The following is a 20,813-nucleotide window of genomic DNA, read 5'->3' as shown; positions in this document are numbered from 1 at the left end:
GTTACATTCTCAAGTGAGGTTAGAGAAAAATGGGATTCTGAAAACTCTTAAAAAAAAAAAAAACCCAGAAATACCAAGAATGTCCCTGACCCACTCAGTCATTCCTCCTGTTTTCTTTGGGTGTGAATCTTTGTAGCAGCCATGGGTCATTCTGGTTTGGTCCAAAAATTCCCATATGTTTCTGGTACTCTTGAGGCCATGCAAGTTTTTCAAGTCTTCGTGATCTCACACACAGGGATGATATATAGAGATTTTAGCTCTTCATCACCATACATTATAAGTGGGCTGGTAAAGGAAAGAGGAGGAGATTGACTCCTCCAGGCACTGTGCTAGACTTTGGGGATAGAGTGGTGAATGTGATTCATGTCCTTACCTTCATGTGGCTTAAAAGAAGTACATGTGTCTGTAGCTGGAGATTACACTTGTTCTGGAAGGTAGAAATGCAAGTTTTGTGAGAAGTAGGAAATGGCCTAAATATCATTTGGAAAGATATTTTTAGTTTTTTATTTATTTTTTGCTGAGGAAAATTCACTCGGAGCTAACATCCGCTGCCAGTCCTCCTCCGCTTTTTTTTTTTCTTGAGGAAGATTAACCCTGAGCTAACATCTGTGCCAGTCTTCCTCCACTTTGTACGTGGGACGCTGCCACAGCATGGCTGCTGAGTGGAATAGGTCTGCACCCAGGATCCGAACCCGTGACTCAGGCCGCCAAAGCGGAGCACGCAGAACTTGAACCACTCAGCCACAGGGCTGGGCCCTGGAAAGATTTTTTAAACTGTGATTTTACTGTACTCTTAACAATTCAGTGTTTTGAATATGCTGAAAAATTATAGCAGTTATAACTAAAGCTCAAGTTCTTTATGTGTATAAACTCTTTTGGCTTTTATAATATTCAGATAAGATTTTAGAGGTAACTTTAGGTTGGCTAACTGTCAAAACTGTTTGTAAATATTAATCTCTGTTAAAAGACCTTCTCCATAGACTTTTTCTTCAAACATGTTTAGTAAACCCAAATTGAATATTCTAAAATAAGAACATTTATTTGTCACTCTGCCTTTATTGTTTTTTCCTAACAATTTCTATATCCAATAAAGCAATTGAATTTGTTCTTTTGGTTAGCATTTCATTTTGGCAGTGCATATGGCTCAACGAATTGGAAGACCAGAAAAATAATGTATTATTATTACTGTCATAGGGATCTTATCTAATTGTGTGCTGAAAAATTTACATTGTGGAATAAAGATTGGGAACTTTAATGCCAAATTACACAAACGCATTTGCAAGCATGATGGAAGAACATAGAAGTTTCCAGATTTCCTTTTAAGTTTCATATCCTCTTATTATCTTTGGAAATGTAGTTGCTATCACAGTCCATGCAAAAATGGAAGAGCTTTAAGCTAATGTTTTTTGAGAGCTAGCTATGTGCCAGACAAGGTACTAAATGCTTTCCATGCGTTATCATTGTATTCTTGAAACAACCATATTTAATAAGAACTGACAATGCTGTTTTATAGATGAGGAAACTGGATTTAGAGAAATTAAGTGAATTCTTTCAGGGTGTAAATCTGATAAGTAGCATAACAGGGATTACAACCCAAACCGTAAGGCAGAGCCTGAGCTCTTAGGCTGTGTTACTCCTGGGAGATTCAAGAATTTTATCTCAATTGCCATAACACATGGTAAAAATAAATGAGTTTAATTGTTGAGGATTTTGTGAGATTATCTAAGGTGAATTCTGTATTTTAAAATCCAGACTACAGTGCTAATTTCACTTTTGCATCAACAACAGAGGTCATGTGGAAGGTGGTATGACATTTTCTCTGAGAGAAAAATGTAAAAAATAAAAATGGGGAAATGTCTGTCTACAGCAGTGTGCTCAACTCAGGAATCCCCTGCTCATCCTTTCTGAGGCAGAAAGACTTGGGGTGGCCATTTAAATCCAGTTTTTCAGACAGAGCCAAGGATATAATGAGATGATTAAGCACAGCTCAGAAACTGATATTTAAATTTGTACAATGTTACATACCAATTATATCTTAATAAAAAAGAAAAAGAGAAAACTGATAATAGTAGATAAAGAACTAGATAAGGATGGTGATAAGGGTGGAAGGGGAAATTGGATAGCCAAATATCCAGCACATGGCTTTAACAGAGCAATCATTAAATAAAAGGGCAAAATATGTTTCCATAAAGAAGACCCAGAAGGGTGTTTAAAAATATGGGGCTGCCTGATAAAGAAGTTGAAATTTCTGGTACTTTATCAGTCTTGCCTCATAAAACAGCACCCCGATCCAATCTTTACACAAGCATATTGCTCATGCACTGAGCAATTGCAAGTTACTTTTAAAATTCAAATGTGTGAGTCCACGACTTACTCTGTTATATGTATTAAGAGAATGTAGGTGAAGGGATTAATTCAGCTTTACCCATGAGCTCTATAACAAGGTCTACACTGTGCTTCCATATTGCATATCCAGTATATTTAATAGTGCTTCTCTGAAAGAAAGTGTTATAGAGTCATACTTTAAAATATAGTATCTTCATATGAAGGTATATAAGGAAAGTTTAACACATATTAATTATAAAACAATATTTAATCATTTTGCGATAATGCTATTTGGTATTATATAATACATTGTCATGTTTAGTTTTATTAGTCTCTAATTAACGTGAATTGAAATATGCATTTTGAGGACAGTAAAGCTCATTTTATAGAAACATTGAATATTTATGCAAATATGTATTTGAATAATTATTGAATATGGAAGAAATTTTTTTTAATATATGCTTTTAATATTCCATCTTGGGGCTAGCAGATATATTTAGATGTTCTAAGAGGTACAATAGCTCTTTGAGTCTGTGGGAGAGAGAACCTCAAATCTTTGGTATGCTATTAATACAGCAATTTTGAAAACTGTTATAAATAATACTTGGCATGTTTACAGATCTGGAATGGTTTAAAATGTAATTGATAGTTTTCTTTTTCTTTTTAATTTACTTAACCTAATGGAATATTAACATATCTAATTTTGCTCTGCTTTCAGTCAGGAGATATTGCTTCCCTGCTTTCTGGGTTATTATAGTTGATAAACTAAAAATTATTTTTGAGCTCCTCTTATATATAAAATTTTTGCTATGTTATGATATATAATCATAGGTAGGGTGTTAATAATGAAGTTAGATCAACCATGTTTTGTAAGCTAGTATGAATTTCAAAATGTACTTTATAATAAAATAATTTTAAGGTAAGTGAAAATACTTGTAAAAAAGTTGATCTTGGATGAAATATAACCATTTTTAAATGTGATTATTTTTTCATGCAGGAAAACTATTTAAATTAATTATTTAAAGTAAAACTCTACATGTGTCAAAAGGTGTCAGCAACTTATAAAATATAAACTATGTAAACTTTTTAAGTGGCAGCATAATTAGGCAGAGTAATTTATTTAAAGAAAATGAAAAACAAAGAACATTAATAAGAGTTTGTGAAAGATCTTTATAACCATTTTAAAAGTGAAGGTGAGTGGTAGGAATGGAAAATAGTACACTGAATTAAATAGGATAGATGGATAGATGCATAAAAATTAAAAAATATATAACACAGTAAGTTCCAATACAAAGGATATATTGAATTATAGACATATGTTATTGCTCTACTTTGAATATACCAATGAATATACTATATCCTTCAATTCCACATAGCCTACAAGGTTATTTAAATTCCCTCTTTTCCTCCTTTGAAGCTGGTATCCTTTCTGGAAAACATGCCAAGGGAAGCCTAATCTTTTTAATCTTTTTAAGACAAGTGAAAATCTTAAAGTCAAGTATTTTACATATTCACCAATGTTTATTCTATTTTTTTAAGGTTTTATATGAAATTATTATTTTATTGGGTATTTAGTTGTTTTCCCTTTCTTGAAAAATTACGTGATTTAATATAAATGAGTAGCATTGGAAGTACTCCAGAAACAATTGTATCTTATCCTTCATAACAAAATTCAAACCATCACTGATTGCCCCCTCTTAAGCCATAGAAATGGAGTTTATTTGCTTGCATGTTCATTTGTTTGTTTTGGTGATATCCTGTAATTATTTTCTTCATATTCTTGGAGGTTATATAATATTTTCCTGAGATCTCTTTATTTTACAGCCTTTATAAACTGTAGGCATATGTTCAGGTCATTATTAAATGTTTTTAAAACTATAATTTACTTTTTTACTTAAAAAGAATTAAAATTAAGACAAATTGAATACAATAATTTTAAAATGACTAACACTCATTGATCACTTACTATGTACTGGGCACAGTGTAGTGTTTTTTTACATGGTTAAAAAACATGGTTTTTTAATCCTTACAGCAAATAAGTTAATAATCTTATTATCTACTCTTTCAAATGTGGTAAGTGAGATACAGTGAGGTTAAGTAACTTTCCTATCAATAAACAGGAGACGAGTGGCAGACCTGGGCTTTGTGCCTGAGTGCTTAATCACCATGCTGCCCTGCTTCTGACATGTCCTGGAGGAGTTATAGGATATATAACCGGGGACATTTAGAAATGTAGGTAGAAGAAATTTAGCAATGCAGTCATATCAAGGAACGAAAATGAAAATGATAATATCAGTTTATTTATGAAAGTTGTAACTTTATTTTAAAAATTGTTTTTAGTGTTATAATAGCAGAACTGAACCAAATGTGAGAATATTGACTGGGTGAGTCAAGGTCTTGGGAACTCTTGAATTTCTGGTAGTAGTAGGTAGATTATCTGTGGCAAATTATCTGTAGCAAAATTCACAAAGCTCTATTGTGGATAATTGTCTTCCAGAGACTAAGCCCTTTTCTGGACTAGCAGCCCCTACAGTGAGCAATATGCAAACTTATTTTGTAGTATTCACCTAAGAAAAACACAATTAGAAATATAAAAGGTGAAAGTAACAATAGTTCTTATATAACAAAGAATTAGTTCTGTTTATCTTGTAAAAATTAGTTTCCAATGCTGCCAACATAAAAAGATATATGAATGAGTACCTTTGTCACCATTATACTCAAACAAGTTTAAGAGGAAAGAAAATGGAAATTTTTAAGGTTATTCTGTTTTAGTTTTGCATTCAGAAATATAGAACAGGTAAAATCATGCCTTATAAATTCTTTCAATCACTGCCTAGATTTTCTTAGCAGGAAAAAAAGAAAAAAAAATTCTTCCCTATTCTATTCTGTGCTTACATTTATGTCCCAGAATTAAGGTTACTATTATTACCTAGTAATTACTACTTTTACTACTCTAGGTTCCATAGACTAGCCTCTGGGCCTGCACATCAGCAAGAGATGAAAAAAAAAAGAAAGCTAAACTCATTCAAAGTTTAATAAAATTGAAAATCCAGTTTCTGGGTTGCATGCCTTTCAAGTTTTCAATTGCCACATGTGGCTTGTAGTTACCATATTGGACAAGGAGAAGAGCATTGCCTTCATCGAAAATGTTTTATTGGACAGTGCCAGAGAGAGACTGGGGGACTTGCCCACACTCCCAGGCACTAGGTTGAGAACTCTCCTCCATCTCCAATGACATCCCCTTGACAGTGTGGACCCCAGGGCAGGCTCCTCACCTCCCCTTCCCCTCATAGGACCCTCCTCATCTGCATTGCGGAATGAGCTCTATGTTCGTGGTCACATGGCCCTGCGTTTGATTCTGGCTGAGAGACCTTGGCAAGTGATGTGCCTTCTCTTTGCCTCAGCTTCCTCATCTACCAAGATCAAACTGTTGAGTGCAAAAAAAGGAAATACAGGGGCTGGTCCGGTGGCGTAGTGGTTAAGTTCAAGTGCTCCACTTCGGTGGCCTGGGGTTTGCAGGTTTGGATCCCAGTTGCAGACCTACACAATGCTTATCAAGCCATTCTGTGGCGGCATCCCACACACAAAATAGATGAAGATTGGCACAGGTAATGCTCAGGGACAATCTTCCTCAAGCAAAAAGGGGAGGATTGGCAACGGATGTTAGCTCAACGTCAATCTTCCTCACCAAAAAAAAATAAAAACAAATGGATTGGAACAATTGCATATGAAGCATTTTAAACCAAGGTGAAATCCATTAACATATGTCATCATCACTAGAAATATAAACAATAGTCATTAAAGAACTTATTTATGCTCAAAGTGCTGGACAAATTTTTTATTTGTTGAAAAACCTGCCTTGTTTGCATAGTCATCAGTTATTGAATTCAATATGCTAAAAATAAATAAAATAACATAAATTACATTTAAACATTTAATTACATTAAAATTGTTATTTTATTTATTTCATTATTAATTAGTCACCAAGTTGGGTCAAATATCTTGAAATTCAAATCTGATATGAAGACTGGGTTTCTAAATTCTGCATATGATAAGAAGTTCCTGTCACATGCTATCTATTTTTATTCCCAGATAGTGTTATGTTATGAAGTGAATTATTTAAAATCTTCTTCTTATGCAGATGGAATGCCTCACATTGCTAGCAATGTTTATTTCCCTAAGGTGTTTCATTAAATATTGAAGGAAAAAACACTGTTCAAGTGTTTAGCACATCTTTTTCCTTAAAAAAAAAAAGGTTATATAGGAGTCATGTAACTTATCTTAAGTGTTTTGATCTCAAACGTACGTGCATTCCTGGAGAATTTATGTGAATGTGAAGTTCAAGGTCACATTTTTCCTGCTATATGTTGTTTTTTAGATAAAGAAGCTAGCTGTTAAATATTGGAGTTGCTGGTAGATTTGGTTGAATTTCTTGGTCTGTTCATTTAAAAGTGTCAGGAGTTTTACAGAGAATCTTTGTAATTGTTCTATCTATATCATATGTCTTAAAAACATAATTTAGGGGCCAGCCCGGTGGCGCAAACGGTTAAGTGCGCACGCTCTGCTGCAGCCGCCCGGGGTTCGCCAGTTCGGATCCCGGGTGTGCACCGACGCACCGCTTGTTAAGCCATGCTGTGGCGGCGTCCCATATAAAGTAGAGGAAGATGGGCATGGGTGTTAGCCCAGGGCCAGTCTTCCTCATCGAAAAAAGAGGAGGATTGGCAGATGTTAACTCAGAGCCGATCTTCCTCACAAAAAAAAAAACATAGTTTAATTATGTCATAGTTATTTACTAGTTTCCAGTAGTATTTATTAGTTTCTGGTAGTTACAGCCTTAAGATTCTAATGATGTGAACCTTGTTATAATTTAGATTTAGGAACTATAATTTAGATAGGAACTTACTTAATACTATTGTCTATATTCAAGTGGTTTGGTATAATAGGTTGATCTCCTTTTTACAAATTGGCAACTAATAACCTCCGTATATTGTTTTTGAGGATATGATGAATTGTTTCATGGTCCTAAAAAGTATGCATTAAGTAATAAAAAATCTTTTTACCTTTCCCTCTTTTAACATAACTAATTTTTTCGATAAATATTTTTAATTGGAAAATATAACATACATGTGAAAATTATAAAAACAGGACCACCACACAGGTCAAGAAATAAAAAGAAATTCTTAACTTTACACATTGGTCTGGCCTTCTTATGTTATGCTGTGCTCTTCTCTTTGTGCATCCTTGCATTGCTTACTATGTCTTACTATACTTACTATAATGCTTACTATACTATAACGTTACTATAAGTGCTGCTGAAGCAAACACCATATAATATTTTTAAATATAATAAAATACTTATTTTGCTTTGAAAGACAAATTTCCAGTGCATAGAGGCCACTAAATTAGCTTGTATATAGACTATTTAGTACGTTATCATTGAAGAGTCAATGTTTTTAAGATTTAAATCCATTTATTGCCCACATTAGCATGAATATTAAATGAATATTGTAAAGTCTTGGAAAATCTTTATTGGACATATAACTCAATGTCTAAATTAATAACTAAATATGTATTTCAGTAAAGAAAGTTAAAATTTTTGAATATTCACCAAACCATCACTCAGTTATCCAATCACTCATTATTCCTAAGAGATAAAAGCAATAAAAGAGAGAGAAGAACCTCTTACTAAAAAACACATGGTTAATTCTTATTTTATTATTTCAAGAAAATATAGTTGATTTGCCTTCTTAATTTCAGTAATTCCTACTCTGCTTTATTCAATATTCTATTTATTTAAAAAAAGCCAAAAAATATTTTTTTAAATGTAGGGGACACATGTCAGAATATTTGAGGTGGAAGGTGTTAAGTTTTAAAAAACAGTTTTAATAATATACATTTATATTTTGAATGTAAAAGGCAGACATTAAAATTTGACAAATTTTCTATAATTTCTATAGAATATCTGCAAATATGCTATAATTCTCAAAAAGCATATCAGAATTCCAAAGGGTGAGAAACAAGATTATCTTGGTCGTGAAAAGGTGCATGGATTAAAATGCCCTCTAGAGTGTGAGGATTTGTAAAGGAAAATCTAAAATCTTTGAATTGTGGATTAGTCAAATTTAAAGAGAGACCAGCTATGATCATGCTGTTTATGCTTTCTCTGACCCTACAAGTTGATAACTATCAGTGCTCTGCTTTGAGTAGCAAATTGATATAAGATTTAGAATAAGGAAGGTGATTAGCAATAAAGTCACTTACAGTAGTGTTTTATTATTTTTTTGTAGATATGTTAATTATTTGAGCGCTTTGGACCTTGGGGACACTTGATTTCTTTAGGACCTCCTTACAACATAAGCATTGTTTTGTTGTTACTGTTATGTTTGGGGAAAAAAATGCAACCTACAATATTAAATCTAATAGATTCTACATGTATGTTCTGAAATCTCATTATTTTATTATTTTCTCTTGAGCTGGATTCATGAGGGGTAAGATCCCTAAGAATGTGATCTGGCTATAAGTACAAGGCTATAAGGCAAACCCAAGTAACATGTAACAGTGGTGCTTTGTTGGGCAGGTGTTTATGTAGCAATATACTTTCGGTATATTTTAGAAACGTTAACATGGTGTTTAAACCACTGCAAAATAAAAATGTAACTACTGTAATTTATCTTTACTGACAAAGAGTTTAGCTCAACATTACAACTGATTACTGATGATGTTCATATTTAGTTTGGTATATAGTGAAATAACACTGGCTGTTGCCATAAAGATGTTAGGAAGTAGATTAACATTTACTTAAATATAAATCTCTTCTTCATGATCTCTGAAAAATCAGATGGTCTCCCAGATTCCATGGGAATATATCAGTTGATGAGGAATTCATGACATCAGAAGACAGTGAAGTCCGTTAATGAACAGTTAACATTTTTTTGTGTGTGTGAGGAGATCAGCCCTGTGCTAACATCTGCCAACTCCTCCCCTCTTTTTTTGCTGAGGAAGACTGGCCCCGCCCATCCTCCTCTACCCTACATGGGACCCCGCCACAGCATGGCCTGCCAAGCAGTGCGTTGGTGCGTGCCCGGGATCCGAACCGGTGAACCCCGGGCTGCCGCAGCGGAGCGCACACACTCAACTGCCTGCGCCACCGGGCCAGCCCCTGAACAGTTAAAATTTTTTAGCCAGAAGTTGCTGCCCTATAAATTCTACTCATTGGTAATAGTACTGTACACTTAAGCAGTGATTGCATACCCATGAATGTACTACAGTAGTAGGATATTATGTATATTAGAAAATTTAGAAAGGATGAGATGAAATAAATATATCTGAAAGTTTAGCATTCCAAGTTCCATCCTGGTGGATCTTCGTACATACCACTTGCATTCTGCTTTCATATCACTACACTTGATCAATGAAATATAAGATAGCCCTCTGCAAACATAAAGCTTCTCTTTGTTTGCCATATTGTCTCTTTAGCTCTCAAGTTTCTTCTATTTCTATTTCTTTTTTGGTCCATATCCGTGCCATGAAGTAATGTTACTAATAATTGATCAGTCTTATGTACCCTACAGGAAAACTATCTAATCAAACAACTCAAAAATATGAGCTACAATTAGGCCAAAGTGAGTTTTTACAGATAGTGCCTTTAATTTGGCAGTGGTCAAAGGTCCTCGTGTCTCCTGAGTTTAAATAATTCTCAAGTGACCTTGTGTGTCCCATGAAGGCATGAAGAACAAAAAGCTCTTTATAAATTAAAAAAAATCAAGGATTCTTTTCCTCTCTTGTCTAACCTACACACACACACACACACACACTCACAAACACACATGTACACACACACACACACCCCTGAGAAAGAATCCTAAATCTAAGTGTTCAAGGTTTTCATGTGTGAAGACTTATTGTGTATTTTAATTCTTGTCCTATGCATAGAATCTACTTTTTCACCATAATTATACATTGTCTTTCCTTAATGACTTTTGAAACAAATGGATATAAATAAAAAAGGCAAATCAATGAAGTTCACATATAAAATTTTATATCCTTTGCTCCTCAAATAATATTTTTGATGAGTTACTGTCCATCTAATAAGTTCTGGACTCTTTGTATTCCTTTGGGAAATGGCACAAGGCCTTCTTGAGTGTTAGATTATGCATTTGGATCTTTGATTTAGTGGAACAGTGTGTAAAAATCTCTCATAATCAGAACACTCCCTATTGGCTCCACATCTGAAGATCCCCAAGAGTGCTGTTTGTCCCAGTGAACATCTGGAATAGATTACATGCAGTTAATTGGCTCCAGGTCGAGCTTGTTACAGACAGTAGCATGCAGTATAACCTATGCAGTGCACTAAATCCACCCACTTGAGGTGAAATCACACCTACTTCTCTCTATAATTCCTCCCAGATGCAGGACACACACACACATGTGCATACATAAAACACACACACACACATGCAAACGTGCACTGGAAGATAGCAAAATATCAATGGATTAGTGGAGAGGTTGTTGGCAATACATTTAACCCATAAATTATCTCAATTAAAAGATTAACTATTGAATTCAAAGGATTCTTGGGAAGACAAACAAAGAATCAGGAGAAGCAGATTATGGAGACTGACTGTTTTATAGTAGAAAAATATTTAAAGTTAAAAAGAAAAGTTCTAGCAGGTTCAGGATTTTTGTTTTATTTTGTCCCTCACCCTTAGCATATGTTTCAGCACGTGTAGGCACTTATCACAATGTCATAGTAGCAAGGAAAGCAGTGCTTTGATTTTTAACTTATGCAACAATATTAATGAGTTGGCTTACAAGGAACAGTATGACTACTGTTCACAGAAAACCAAAACATCAATCTTCTTAACTTATAGTGTTGGAGGCACAGGGCATGTCTCAGCGATTAATGACCAGTTGGAGGAGTAGATATCTCAATACATAGCCAAGGGCCATTAACCCCAAGTGGTCATTAATTCCCAGGAAGTGTCCTGTACTGAGGTCGTTATTGCTAATAAAATGCACACACAGAGAGTTCTCTCTCTTTTGCCTGTGTCCGTGAACATACATTCACATTGCGTGCATTGTTACATGTCATGAAGACTGGTAGTATTTCACATGTCCAGAAGTGCAGAAACACTAAGCCTAATGAGAAATTTAATATATTTAATCCCTACATTCAATTTACCTTTCACTTTTTTTTTGGAGGGTGTGGGTAGGTGGAAGAATACTTGTTTGTATGTCAAGGCTGTGGATCTGCTGCTAACATGTGGATATAGGGAAAAGTGAAAGGAACAGGCAAATGGGATTAGAGAGGTGCTGATGAATATGGATGGAACCAGCACACATGCTCTACTACCAAAGGCAGTGTGGAGTAATGGCATTGTTTGAGTCATAATATATTAGGTACCAGAACAGGTATGAGGCACATTTAAGAGTTAGGTCAAGTTCCTCTTTGGTGTCCTCTCTCTTCCATCCTACTGGATTATGCTACACTCTCTCTCCCTTCTCCTCACGGCAATCTAACCAAGTCTATCATGCTTCTACCTTTTCAGGAACCCTCAATTAGGTATCACTGTTTTCCGGAACTGTTTCTTTTTGCTTTCCATTGTCCTTTTTCTGTCCTCCATGAAACTATCCTACTCTTGCTAAACCTATATGATACTCTTTTGAGCAGTCTTCCATAGCATCCCATGAAGGCTCTATTTTAGAAATTATTTCATGGTACTTTAATTATTTGTATGTATTCAACCACTCCTTTCAGAAAATCTTTTTCCTCACCTTGATAAATGGTTGGGAATTAGCTATGGTGTTAATGACTGTTAAGAATATGTATATATTTTTATATGTATATTCTTATTTGCATAAAAGCAGTAAGTTTTTAAGGAGAATCGGTAAGTCAAAGAATGTGCCTATTTTTCACTAGTGTAAAAGTCTAATTGGAAAGTTCCAAGGATGCATTTCTTAAGAGATTGAGTAACTTAAAACTCACATAATTTAAAACTAATCCTGATAAATTTTTCTGTAGACCAGCTAAAGTGACTTTGTTTCATGAAAATAGCATAAACATGCTGTCCTACTAGCTTTTTTTTTTTTTTTGTGAGGAAGATCAGCCCTGAGCTGACATCCATGCTAATCCTCCTCTTTTTGCTGAGGAAGACCGGCTCTGAGCTAACATCTATTGCCAATCCTCCTCCTTTTTTTCCCCCAAAGCCCCAGTAGATAGTTGTATGTCATAGTTGCACATCCTTCTAGTTGCTGCATGTGGGACGCGGCCTCAGCGTGGCCGGAGAAGTGGTGCGTCGGTGCGCGCCCGGGATCCGAACCCGGGCCGCCAGCAGCGGAGCGCAGCAAACTTAACCGCTAAGCCACGGGGCCCGCCCCTTACTAGCTTTGAAATAATACAATTCTTTATTTTTTAAGAGTTTGTTTTAAGTATGTTATTTAAAGGACTTCATTAGTGTTTTATATTAAAATATGTATTATTGAAATTTTAAAAACTAAAATTTTCATAAAGTGCTGCTGACAGTAGAGATCTTTTTGGTCAGAAGGACATTCCTGTTTTCTCTCAAATTATATGCATTAGGTGAAACCATCAAGAAATTTCAAGTACATGTGAATAAAATATATGATATGTGGCATATTTAGTACAATAGTTTTAAATGATTTAAATGATTTAAATGATTATTTAAATCAGCTTGATTTAATTGTAGTAATCTTGATTTGCATTTGTAGTAATCTTCTAAATCTAAGAATTAAGTATGCATAGATTACACACAAGACAGAATAGTTTGGTGCTTCCTGTAGGTATCTTTGAGGGTAACTAATTAACTGAGAAAATATAATTTATTAAGCATTCATGTTCAACATTTCATGAAGAAACAACATAAAATTTGTAGTCTATCCTTAAAATGCTTGCCGTGTATAAAAATAAATTAATATATCCCTAAATTTTATTTCCCTTTCCCAGATTGATCTTAACTTCTGAGATATAAGGTAACTAAAACCTTGATATTTAAAGTCTGTGAGGCATTTTAGTAAAGAGTTGATCTTCCATAAAAAAAATTTATTGTTATTAGACCTTCTCTTAAAACTAAACCATGTAGACATAAAATATTTATTTTGATATTAAATAATTAGAAAATTACGTAAAGTATAATGCTTTTTTATTATTGCTAAAGCTACCATCAAGGATGTACAGAAATTATTGGGACAAAAGTTGAAGCAAGTAACACTTCTGGAATCCTCCCTGGAAGTAGGCATAGCAAGATCCTTTCTATGGGCTATTTCTTAGAAAGACAGCAGTAACTTTGTGGAGAAGGAAGAGAAGTTGAAGACTGCATGAAGAGTTGAAGATCACTTGATTCTGCCATAATGAAAAGCACCCAAAGACTTAGGGGTTAAGAAGGCCAACTCTAGCTAAAGTCCAGACAAAATGTTTTTTTTTTTTTTTAAAGATTTTATTTATTTATTTTTTCCCCCCAAAGCCCCAGTAGATAGTTGTATGTCATAGCTGCACATCCCTCTAGTTGCTGTATGTGGGACGCGGCCTCAGCATGGCCAGAGAAGCGGTGGGTCGGTGTGCGCCCGGGACCCGAACCCGGGCCGCCAGCAGTGGAGCGCGTGCACTTAACCGCTAAGCCACAGGGCCGGCCCAGAAAAAATGTTTTAATCCATCTCCTATTTGCCGTGTGACTTTAGCAGAATGATTTAACTCTGTACTTCAGTTTCCTCATCATGAAATGAGGTAAATAATTACCTATCCTTCTTGGCTGTCATTAGCATTGATAAAAGGTAAATGAAAGCATATTAAAATTTTTTTAAGAGTTTATTTGAGCACAAATCTATTCCAGTTGGGCAGCACCAAACTGGAAGTGGTTAGGAGCACTCCACTGACGGGAATCAGAGGAAAGGCTTACATAAAGAAAATATGGAAGAAAAGAAAAGAAATTATTTGATTGGCTATAGCTTAAAGCCTAATTGTCTGTTCGTTGATTGGTTGTCCTTAGCGTTTTGAGTTCATGACTTTGAGGCATTAACAGGCTTAGATTTCTGTTTGCTTAAGTAGACACAATAGCATCAGACCAGCATCAGTCTAATGGCCTCTTTGTTTAGTTAATTTAACAGCTTTAAGTCATTTAATTTATGTAAAGCACTTTTTAAAAAGTATCTGGTACATATAAATAAGGAATGAATGTTGCTTGTAATTATTATTATTAGGCATAGTTTGAAATATATGAGTTTTGGTTTATTCCATGTCTTAAAAAAAGACAACCAAGGCAGCTTATTTATGGCAACCTAGGTAATAACCACCTCCTCCCTCTTATAAACTCTTTTATTTTACTATTTGTTTTTCTATTCAGTGTGTTGACTTTAAACAAATGGACAGCCAGTTATTTCTCCAGGAAAAATGAGTTTATTTGGGATCAGCAAAGAATTGCAATTCTGGGTTGGCAACCATGGCAAGCCGTGTGCAAGTCCCCAGCAGCAAGCGAAAGAGACACCATTATTCTAGAGGGGAAGAGGAAGTTGGGAGGACTGCTGTAAACAAAGAGTCTGTTGGAGGAATCAAGAGTTGGATGTGTGGTGGCTTTTCATTGGCTGAGTTGTGACAGTCTTTCATCAGCTGAGCTTCTTGCAGGTCAAGGAGAGGAAGCCTTTCTTCTTCCTTTTGGGCTCTGCTATGGACACAGAGCATGACAGCTACCCCTTTTGGCCTCTCAACTCCATTTTAATGGGGTTTCTGTTTATTAATTTCCACAAGTGCTGCCCTGTGGAATAGCAGAGGGTGCAGATTAGATTGCCTTGCCCCAGGCCTAAAATCTGTACTGGTTGCCCTAACCTGATCATGTCCAATTTTCCCAATTTTAAGTAGAATTTGAAAATATCTTTTAAGTCAGAAACAAGAGAACTGCCTCAAAATGACAGCTTTTATTTGTTTTTCTTGGGAGTCTTTTCTTTTGGGATTGATTTGGGGACAGAGTAGGCTTCTACTAGTATTCTTATCTAATCAAAGAATTCATCAAGTTACAGAAAAAATTGGTTCCTCCTACATTTGCATTAAAAAAAAAAAAACTTTAGTAGAGGAAGGGATGCTAATTAACATAAGTAGTTAAATTTTTAGTTTTGCACCTATCGCCACATCTGGGTAAAGCCAGACCTGAATTTTATTACTCAGTTCTGATTCATTTCCCCTGCAACAATTTGTAAAAGCAAGAGAAAAGGGTCAATTATTTTCTAAAATCTATATACATTCAGAAAATTATAATTTAGTCAGTCTAGGAAAATCTGCAAACTGCTATATTAATGCTTCTTTTCTTATTTTTAGATTAAATTAACACTGTTTGAAAGAGAACGTTGTTTTCATCATGAATGCTCGTAAAGATGATAGAGCAAAGTCCCGAAGCCACGGCTTTTCCCTTTTCCATGCCTTGCTGACGCTAAGCATGCCCATGCTGTGTCTTCCAGTCACTGGGACTTCTAAGCAAAATCTTCCGCGAGTCAAGCTAACCTACAAAGGTAAATGTGCAAATGTTTTCCAGATTGTCCTTGTCTTTTTGATTACTGTATTTCTTTTATTTAGAAATGCATACTGACTTCAGTGAAATGTTTATAGTATTGGCATCAGTTAATAAAAATATTATTATAGAACACAAAGCCCAATTCCTTATTATTTTTTGCGAGGAAAATAGACACCTACACTGTTCATGTACATCTTTCAGCCGGTTATTTACAACGATCAACTACTGATTAGCATAATTGGGAAGTTTTGGTCTACAAGTTGTAATCAGTTTTTTTGTTCTTTGGTGAGGAAGCTTAGTCCTGAGCTAACATCTGTTGCCAATTCTCCTCTTTTTGCTGAGGAACATTGGCCTTGAGCTAACATCTGTGCTAATCTTCCTCTATTTTATATGTGGGACACTGCCACAGCATGGCTTGATAAATGGCGCGTAGGTCCGCACCTGGCATCCGAATCTGCAAACCCCGGGCCACCACAGCGGAGTGTGCGTACTTAACCACTATACCACCAGGCTGGCCTCAATCAGTTTTGTATTAAAATAAACCAATCTCTAAAAATAGAAAAAACATTAATTGCATATAGCTGCTATTAATTAGTTTATCTCTAGAGGGGATTTTTTTTTTTAAACAGTAAGATATCTTCAGAAAAATTAACACGCTAAAATACCTTTAACATCCCAAGCATATACGTTTTATTATTTTAAAAAAGCAATGTGAAAGGCTTAAAACATAGAGATGAAAAAAGTATTTAAGAAATGAAATCTGCTAAGCTAATTGTTTTTAAATGTTTAAATTATATAAAAGCAAAGTTTATGTGAGTTATATTTAATTATCTTGTGTATATGTATGTATAACATATATAGAGAGAAAGAGATCGAGAGACAGAAAGACAGAAAGAGCCAAATTTCATGCTCAAAGATTTATTTCTTATATTTTCTCTTTTATGATACACCCTTGGCTTCTTTAATACCTTAAGTAATGATAGGAATGTAGGGAACTCAGACTCCTTTATTATGAACTTGGCAGGTAAAAATTATGCTGGCAGTTTTAATATCCTCTGGTCTTTAAAACAGCTTATTTTCAGCTCAAATTAAATATCAATAATAAAAGCTAATTTGATGTCAAATGTAAGTGTAAGAGGAATTAGCATATTATACCCATTACACATTTTATATGTTGGTATTTGTTTGGAATTTGTAAGTCATGAATTAAAGAGTTAAGGCAATATATTATTTTTGAGTTTTTATATTCTAGAATTTTTAGAACAGATAAAACTAATCTGTTAAAAAAGAAAAATCAGAACATTGCCTTTGTGCAGTTGAGGGAATGATTGACTGGAAAGGGATATGAGAAGAAACTTTCTGCGATTATGGAAATGTTCTCTATCCTGAGAGATGTGGATCACTCCATTACAGTATATGGATTTTTTACAGCCTATCATATTGCACATGTCAGATTTGTTTATTTGCCTGTATTCAAAATGTATGTTAAGAAAAGAACAGAAAACAAATATTAAAAGGAAACAATAATAAAAAAAGTAAGTTTGAAAATAAAGAGATTGAAGGAAAAACAAAAGGAAACACTATCTGGTTTCTATGATATAGGAGCAACACAAGAACATTGCATTGATAAATGTGAACAATGCAAAATAAGTCAGAGTTGCAAAAAAACTTTTATAATAGTTAATAATCAGTCACTGTGGATTCAGTGCCTAATCCTATTTCTCAGACCCTATACATAAGTAGTTCTTCCCTGAAGCACTTACCTCCCAGAGTGAACTTTAAAGTTTACAGAAGCATCATGCTGATATTTGACTAACTGATTATATGATTTTCAATTGTCAGAATTAAATGGAATTGAAGAAGACCACATGCTCTATTTAAGATCACTGGGTGGTCAAAAGAGATTTACAGATTTGTGGGATTTTATGTCCTTTGATAAATTTATGGAAAAAAAGTAGATTGTCATTGTGATAATTTGTGTTCATAATCAAAATTTTGTATGAGTAATTGTAAAATATTAACTCAAATGAGGTAATTTGATCATTTGAAAATAACAAATCCATCCCTAAAAATAGAAAAACATGAACTAATTCCACATAGCTGCTGCTAATTAGTTTACCCCAAGTTAGAGGGGTATTTTTGTGTGAATACATGTTTTTGGACTTGGAATCAACCCTATAAGAATTCAAAATCTTGTTTTATTTATCTCTCTATAGATTCTCACTCCTCTCCGTCCCTAGTGCTTATATAAAAGAACTGGTATAAGTGTTGGATTAAATGCAATAAGAACTATTCTTTTGATGGTTCTTATATTCACTATACTTTCCAAATGTTATATTTTTCTGGGTTTTTATCTACATGTAGGTTATCTCCGTGTCAAAGGCTGGTAAGCAGTAGCAAAGATTGAATGCAGGGTAGGAATTATAGAAATCTCCTGCCAACCTACCCTCAATAGAGAGACACGCGCACACACACACTCCTGTTAGTTCTCCATGGCTGCTGTTAGCCATTCATTTCCAGATTGTATGCTAATAATAGAGTAGTCATCTTGGCTAGGAGAATTACTGACAGCCTGTATGGAACACTCCTCTTTCCACTTTAAAGAATATGGGGTCTTTTCTTTGGAAATCTTCAGTTCAGCGTTATTCAGCCTACGTTTTCCATCCACTTTCAAGAATTTCAACAGTTTCCCTATCCACCTATACCATATCTGAGAGTTTAGAAGGAAAGTCGTTCAAATCTTGATATACTATCTTTTAAAAGTGGCCTATTCCTGAAAAAACAAAGTTGTGACATAAAAATTACTGCTAATTTAGGGTTATGGTGAGAAAAATTGCTTGTATACCACAATCCTACTTCTGAGATAAATAATCACAACTCTCCCTTGGCATTCTCTATCTTCCTCTTGTGACTCTGACTAATGAATTGAGATCGGCTAGTACCACCCATTGCTTAGACAGTTTTGAGAGACTCAAATGTTTGTGCTTGAGCACTAAAACACTGCCAGAATGTGAAGTTAGAAAAATTAGCCATAATGAAAAATCAATTTTATTTTCAAAAATAATAGTTTTTATGGGCACGAAATCAGCTTTGTTTTCTTTGCTTTCCATAATTCATGCTTCCTTACCTTAGGTGCTGACCAGAGATGCAGCCAGTATCAGTAGCGTTAGCTCCTTCAAACAGCTTCAAGATTATTTTGAAGGATTTCTTAAAGGCCAATAGAAATATAATAACCATTTTATCCAAAGAATGCTCTTTGATAAAGACTTAGCTTTAAACCTCTGAATCCACGGGAGCTTGTTTGGTTCTATTGTTGAGTAGGGAGATTTCCCTTCAGTTGCATATTTTGAATTCTTCCACATTTATGCACACTAAATCTGTTTCTTGAGTAATAAGTAAGGAACTTTGGAGATCAGGATGTACTATATTTCTGGATTTTGTGTTGGAAAGTTAATATATATATTTTGCCCTACAAGGTGGGCTTCTCCCAGTGACTTGTACAGTTTATACTGCAGATGTAGTAAATATAATTTTTGAGAGATAATCTATTTCAATCGTTGTAATAGTGTAAACATTTTCTATCTCACAGTCATCATGAAGGAACTTATATGAGTTAAGGATATTTATACCCAGGAATCATTAGTGTTTGCAATGTTATTTGTTTGGAAAACTCCAGAAGATGAGTTAGGTAACACAGCTAAAGACGAAATGGACAAAAACTTTGGAAAAGGAAGAGAAAATGAAAGTTAACCAATATAAAAAGATTCATCCCTTAAGATGAATTGTAGTTTCTTTCATCTTTTTTTTCTTTTTGCATATTCTCTTTAGCTTTTTTCTTTCCTATTTTACATTTTAGTATTAACTTACATTTGAATGGCTTATAATAGATATAGATATAGATCTGTCATATATATATAGTCTGTTTTCTCACTACGTCCTTTTGCACCTGTGATAAGGAGAATTCAGCTATCAATTCCATTTGAATATTTTTCCCAAAAAACCCTTGCTCTCTCAAAGAATCACAGTAAACCTACAAAATACCAGTTAACACTGAACCCACACATATAAGACATCAGGAAGGAAACTAACCCACTTAGTACTTACCATATATTCACCTATTCTACAATTATGTGTTGAATACCCACTATGTACCTGGCACTGTCCTAGGTCAGAGAAAAGTCACTGTCCCCTTTGAATTATTTTTCCAGATAGGGAGACAGACAATGAACAGGTAAACAAATAAATGAATCATTTTAAATAGTGGGAAGTGCCATGAAGAATATAAAGCAAGAGAGTGACTGGGTCCAGGTACTCTACTTAAACTTCATCATGTCTAAGTTTTATGACACCCTGAAAACCATTGTTTTTATACCCCTTTTATATATAAGAAACATGAGGCTCAGAATCTGAAGGCCTACCCCAAAGCAAGAAGCTATTAAGTGGCAGAACTAAGTTGTGTGCTTTCATTTCTCTAGTTCAAGGCCCATGTTCTTGTCACCTTGTTCCCTTGAGGGAAACATTACATATTCAGGAATACAAGTATCAAGATACAAAAGAAAATAAGATTTCACCATTACTTCTTTGGCGGTATGCTCTTTTCAATAACTACCAATAATACTAATTATTTTCTGCTCCTCCAAAACTTATATATATTTTCATAGTAAAGAATAACTTGAAATCGCCTTTAAAATTGTATCTGCTATTGTATAACTAAACATTAATGTAACTGATAGAATGTTTCTTTGTTTTGTTGGAATTCTCTGAGATATAAGTGGATAAGTCTATATGATTTTCTTTTTTTACAAATTACTTTATCTGTGAAATGCGTGTGTCTCAAGTAGAGATTCATGGCTATTTGACTCATCTAACTTATTTCATTTGACTCATCTAATATTAGTTCTATTATCTTGATTCAGTATGATATAACAGTGAAGAAAGCAAGTTCTGAAGCCAAACTGCTTAGGTCTTAACTGC

At 34.4% G+C, this 20,813-nt stretch overlaps 1 protein-coding gene across 1 annotated transcript in view; it reads left to right on the top strand.

Moving 5' to 3' along the window:
* SEMA3D (semaphorin 3D) overlaps positions 1-20,813 on the top strand; it is a 193,568-nt gene that overhangs the window by 46,160 nt on the left and 126,595 nt on the right. The window contains exon 2 of the mRNA XM_058524671.1: positions 15,647-15,837. Coding sequence (XP_058380654.1) covers positions 15,687-15,837 — 151 coding nt within the window. The 5' untranslated portion in view covers positions 15,647-15,686. The remainder of the gene's footprint in view (positions 1-15,646; positions 15,838-20,813) is intronic.

This window comes from Diceros bicornis, chromosome 3, assembly GCF_020826845.1.
Source record: "Diceros bicornis minor isolate mBicDic1 chromosome 3, mDicBic1.mat.cur, whole genome shotgun sequence".
NCBI classification, from domain to species: Eukaryota; Metazoa; Chordata; class Mammalia; order Perissodactyla; family Rhinocerotidae; genus Diceros; species Diceros bicornis.
This window is presented reverse-complemented; position numbering and strand designations above follow the sequence as displayed.